The 6,000-nt window shown below is 43.5% G+C and overlaps 1 protein-coding gene across 1 annotated transcript in view; it reads left to right on the top strand.

The window, feature by feature from the left end:
- The first annotated feature begins 544 nt into the window (after nt 1–544).
- ROCK2 (Rho associated coiled-coil containing protein kinase 2) overlaps nt 545–6,000 on the top strand; it is a 98,891-nt gene continuing 93,435 nt past the window's right edge. The window contains exon 1 of the mRNA XM_063314582.1: nt 545–1,457. Within this exon, the coding sequence (XP_063170652.1) occupies nt 1,344–1,457 (114 nt within the window). The 5' untranslated portion in view covers nt 545–1,343. The remainder of the gene's footprint in view (nt 1,458–6,000) is intronic.

Genomic DNA, 6,000 nt, shown 5'->3' with positions numbered 1-6,000 from the left:
CATCGGTTGCTATCGCGTAGTTTTCCCTCCCCGCCTTTCCTATCAGCCGATTGGAGGCGGAGGGTGGCTGAATGGAAGCGGCACGCAGGGAGTCACCCGGTTATTTTGGATGGCCTGAGGGTAGTGTATATCTAGAGAAAGACACGCACCTACATACATGTATGCTGATTTTCGCGCGTGCCGTTCCTGGAGCTCAATCAACAAGTCCCTTTGGGGATGGACTAAGGCGAATCGTACAAACCTTGCCGCACCAATACCAGCCTTTCCCGCCTGAGCTCGGGGTTATAGTTAGCCCCGAGCAGAGCTTGCAGATACGCGAAGGAGGGCGCGAGGCAGAGAACTCCCCACAAAGGTCCTTCTCTTTCTGCCCCGCTACTCCTCGCCCGCCCGCCTGCCTCTTAGGGGGGATCCTTCTACCAGCGAAGGCTTGTGGGTAACGAGGAGGAAGCCATCGCCGTAGTAGTAGCCGTGCAGCAGCAGCCGCCGCCAGAATAAATAAGCTTATAATTGCAAAGAAAGGGGAAGAGAGGCAGCAGCAGCAGCAGCTTTAGCCACTCGTTCAGCCAAGGAAGCAGCAACTTGCAGAGGTCAGTGTGGGGCAGCCCGCTCCCTTGCGAGGAACGCCTCCAGAGAGAGACCCAGCGAGGCGGGCCCAGCCGCCCTCCCCCTCCCCCTCCCCCTCCCCCCCCGCTCCTGGCCACAGAGGAAGAGGAGGAGGGAGGAAGTCGGGCACCGCAGCCGCTTTCCCTCCCTCGTCTTCTCCCCGACGGGTAGTGACCTGGTGCAAAACGGCCGAGGCAGCGTGGGGGGCCCGGTCGTAACTTGCCTTCGCGCCTTGTCGGTGCAGCGAAGCCCAAGGAGAAACGGGAAGGCAGCGGCGGAAGCTTCCCCTAGGCGTCTTCCCTTCCCCTTCTCCCTCCAGGCGCCCACCTTCCCCCTTTCTGGGTTGTTCATGCCTGGGAAGCGGGCGGGTGGAGCAGCGGCAGCAGTGCCCGCCCCAATCGGGAGGCGAGGAGGAGGTCGTCCGCTTGCCCCTCTCTGGCTGCTCCTCCGGAGAGAGGCCTGGCCGGGTCAGGCCGGGACTAAGCCCCGCTTTTCTCCGCCCGGCGGATTGTCTGCTTCTTGCAACCCAAACTCAACAGGCCCCGAAGCGGAGAGCGATCGGCGGCGCTGGCGACGGCAGAGTCTCTCCTCCTCCTGCTGCCGCTGTCTCCGTTTCCAACCAGACGACCGTCTCCGGGTTTGCTTTGGCGCCCGAGAACCCAGAGGGACAAAAAGGCGGTGAGAGATCCGCCGCGAACGTGAGAATAAAGCAGCAGCAGCAGCAGCGGCAGGCAACGAAAATGTCTGCTTCCCCGCCGCCGGTATCCGGGGAAGGGCATTTGACGGGCCGGCAAAGGAAGCTGGAGTCCATGATCCGGGACCCCCGATCTCCGGTCAATGTGGAAAGTTTGTTGGTGAGTTCAGCTGAGGGAGGGGTGTGTGTGTGTAATTAGAGAAAAATGCAGAAAAAAGAGATCTGAGATTGAAGACAAGCAAGGATGCGAGAAGAACTGTCTCTCCTTTGGGGTGTTTTGGAGGACATTACTTAGGAGAATTCAGCTCCCGCGTTTTCAGTGCCTGGGAAAAGAGGAGGGAATGTCTCAATGCTTGGGTGGGAAGACGGGAGCCTGCTCCCACTTTTGCTTTGGAAGCGTTGGGCGGGGAGAGGAAGATGTAACCAGTACAGTTTCTCAATATGGAGAGTTTGAAGACTCTTCTGACTGGATGGCTGAAGAGAGTTAACTATTTCGTGTAAGCTTGTGTCTAAAACACAATGCCCATCCTGTGCTCTGCTCCCTCCCTGCACTTGGAAACTCAACACTGAAGGAATTTTTGAGAGACGATTGAGTGGACGATGCCATGATAAAGAGTACTTCTTTCTCACGGAAGTATGTTTAAATGATTAAAGGGGGTGGTCCTACTGAAGTATTCTGCCCCTTCTCTCCCCACCCCCAAGATAAAGTAAAATGCCACCGAGAGTATAGATGGGAGTTCTGGAATAAGAACATTTTGTGCCGCGAAACAATGATTTGCACAATGTGGGGTTGTGGAGGGGTGTCCCTTGCATCTTCCCAGCATTTTGCAGTTAGGGAGTTCTTAAAATTTACTTTCGTCATGGAAGTATTTGTTCACTTACTTAGACATCGTCCATTTTAAGCTGCTTGAACTAAGAGGTCAGTCTTTGACACTAACTTATCAGTGTCATCTTTGATCCTTTTTCAGTGATGCTGTAGTGAACTTGATTTCTGTTAATGGGGAACTAATGTTGACTTAAGGTCTTGCATGCACTATGAGAGATGGTTTAGAAATTATGGTCACACTTGATGAAACTGTCTCTTGGAAAGGTAGATTCAGTAGGAATGATTAACTTTATTAGGTGCACAAAAATGAAGAGAAACTTTCACTGTGGATCTTTGTATACAAAGAACACTTCATTTCCACAAGAAAGCTTATTAAGGAATACAGGTTTGAGATTTTTCCAGTTCTAAATATGAAGTAGTGAGGGGTAGAGTCAGCATAGTGCCTCTATTTTGAGATAGCAGTGACCTCATGCCTACAGTTGAAGAAAGAGGAATGGGATTTTGTTTTTTTTCCAAGAGTTTTATCCTGCAGGCATCTTTTTTTGGGAGGGGGGAGAAGTAGCTGGAGTCATTTACAAAAATGACTCAGTTCTGCTTGGCCAAAGTACAGGAACTGACTAAACAATATCTGTATCTTTGTGCTACAGCAATATAGGCTTGCTACAGACTCTCCAGGATAGCATTTACCAATCTGGTTCTTTCCTGTAGGTTGGTACTATTAGTTTCAGAATTCTTATTCACCATCAGCATAAGAATAGCCCCGCTGGGCCATGGCAAGGCCCACTTGGTCCAGTATTTTGTTTTGCACAGTGGCCAATCAGATGTCTTTGAGGTGCTTAGAAGCAGGAGATGGAGACATACTTTTCTCCTCCCATTGTTTCCTTGCAGCTGGTATTTGGAGGCATATTTTCCCTAACACAGAATTGACAATGGCTCTTTAAGACCAAACACTTGATTGATTTGCCCTATATGAATTTATCCAATCCCTCTTTAAAATCATCTAAGTTCATAGCCCTCACCATGTCTTGTGGAACTGAATTCCACAGGTTAATTATGTGCTGTATAAAGAAGCATTTTCTTGTCTGTTTTAATATCCTTCCAGTCTGCTTCAATGGATGACACCTGGTCCTAGAATTTTAAGAGGAGAAAAAAGAAACTTCCATGTCTACTTTATCCATGCAATATTTCACTTTATATACCTTGATCTCAACCCCTACTTAGTCACCCTTTTCCCAAGCTAAACAGCTCCAGATATTCTGTTTTTGTTTCAAAAGAAAGCTGTTGCCCTCTGCTCATTTTGCATTTTTTAAAAACTCTGTTACCTGTTACAGCAACCAGAACTGCGCACAAAATTCTAGATGCGGGTGTAACATACATTTGTAACATACATTTGTATAAAGACATTCCAGTGTTGGCAATTTTATTTTCAGTTGCTTTCCTAATGATCTCTAGCATGGGATTTGCCGTTTTCACAGCTGCTACAAAATGAGTCAACATGTTCATTGCATTATCCTCTATGACCTTAGGATCCTTTTCCTGGATAGTTACAGACAGTTCAAACCACATCAGTAAATATGTTGAGTTAGGGTTTTGGGTACCAGTATGCGTTATTTTATACTTAGTTAATCTGAGCTGCATTTACCGTTTGGTTGACCATTCAGCCAGTTTAAGGAGCTCTTTCTGTAACTTTTTACAATCACTTTTGGATTTTACCACCTATCTGCAAATTTGGCAACTAATTGCTTGCTTTTATGTCAAGATTACTTGTGGATAATATGAAGTTAAAAAGCATCAGTACAAAGTCCTTAAAGGACTCCTTATTTCCCTTCTTTGAGAATTACCCATTCTTACTCTAATTACTGTTTTTTAACCAAATGTTTTGTTTGTTTGTTTGTTTATAGAACTTATATTAGCAATCCACAGAGTGACTATATCTGGTTTTTAAAAAGCCTTTGAGAGTGTCAATAAATACACCTCTATCCATTTATTTGCCTGTTGATATTCTGAAAAATCTCTATAAGGATGGCAAGGCAGAATTTACCTGTGCAGAAATCATGCTGATTTTCCTTCAGCACAGCATATTCTTCCATATACTTATTTTGTTCTGTTTACCATTTTTGTCCATTTGAACAGAACAGATGTTAAGTGGACTAGCCTTATAATTTCCCAAATCTCCCTTGGGTCACCTTCTATACAGTTGTGTGTCATACTGGATACACTTTGGCACTGAGCCTGATTGAGAGACAGGTCACATATTTTTGTGAGATGGCCAGCAATTTCACATTTGAGTTTTTAAGAACTCCCAGGTGGATGCCATCATGGCCTGGTGATTTGTTACTGTGTAGTCTCTTAAGATGTTGATTGTTACTCAGTTTTTCTCAGTTGATACAAATTTCTCCCTAAGAAAATTAGTACAGACTGATGTACTAATTTTAAATATCTTTTTATTATAGAATGGAAACAAAGAATTAATCCAGTTTTTTGTTACCTCCATATCCTCCTTGAGCATCTTTTTCTTTCCTTTGATGTCTAACTGCCCAGTCACTTCTGTGACTAGCGTTCAGTGTCAATTTAGGATTTTATCATTTCTCTTCAATCTGTTTTGCAGATATGCTCCTCTAATAATAATAGTAATCCTCCTCCTCCTTTCTTATTGTCATGCTTTTTCTTCCAGAATTTGGCCTCTTTTTACCTGCTGGAATGAAGGGGAAGTTTTTTTCTTTTTTTTTTTTCTTTTCTATGCTCCCTCACCCCTTTTTGTATTTTTGTAGTTTGCATTGACTTTTATTCTTATTTATAATTCTTAATAAAATTATTAGGGGAAAAAAAAGAATTTTGGCCTCTTTTTTTCTTCATTAGGATAGGCTTTCCATTTCCTGAAGGAAGCCCTTTTAAATTACACAGTTTCCCAGATAGTACAAGAGAACCATGCTGGCTTCTTCCTAGACTTGGCTTAGCCTTTCTTACACTATAACCAGTTATCATGATGTTGGGAAAACTAATTAGGTAGTCCTAGAAGACATCAGACTGGGAGAACTTTGCTAGGGATAGTTGTTAGAAATATTTAAGAACATTTCAGTGGATCATACTTGTACCCAGAAGAAAATAACCCTGTTACTAGTGCTATTACATTTTGCCCTTTGAAGGAAGAGTATCTAGAATAAATACAGTAGATAACAAAAAAAAAAAAAATCAGGCAAATGCTTAATTCTAAGCTGGCGTTTCCTTTCAGTTCTTGTTCTGTGGTTAGAATTGTAATTTTGTTACACTGTTGTATAAAGCTGTACATCATTTGAGAATCACTTCTCACTAACCAGGCAACTCTTCGTTGTTCTTTAAAGCTGTCTGATTTTATTCAGGCTTCCGCATAAGCCTTGAAAAAGTTGCAGCTGCTTTAAGAGGTGCATTAATGAGTTGGATTTTTAGAGCAGAATTATCTTTTTCAGACTGGTTTGGAACTTTAAAAAAGCTGCTTTAATGAATAGCAGAGGTGCCATGCTCATACAAGGTCTGAAGTATTTACTTTGAATCATTTTTGAACTGTGCACAGCTGTCTTATAGTTTAAATGAGTCCTGTACAATTACTTTGAAGTGAAGTAATTTCACTAAGAAAAGCTGTGTGTAAGATTCTTTGTGCTTTTGTGAAAAATATGATACTCTATTTACTACGTGCTTTTGTAGCAGAAGACATGATTGCAACAATTCTTGTCCACATAAAATAGGTGAGATTTTTTTTTAATGACTGAGATCTTTGGATACACATAGGGCAGCTGTCTTGATAACATCAGCTACTTGATATAAAGCTGCACTGATTTTAAGGTAAATTTCAAGGTGGTTCATTTTTATTGCAGTCTTGTTCACAAAAGAATGTGTCCTT

This window comes from Candoia aspera, chromosome 1 (genome assembly GCF_035149785.1).
Source record: "Candoia aspera isolate rCanAsp1 chromosome 1, rCanAsp1.hap2, whole genome shotgun sequence".
Taxonomy (NCBI): Eukaryota; Metazoa; Chordata; class Lepidosauria; order Squamata; family Boidae; genus Candoia; species Candoia aspera.
The sequence above is the reverse complement of the archived record's forward strand: the minus strand, read 5'-3'. Positions and strand labels throughout refer to the sequence as shown.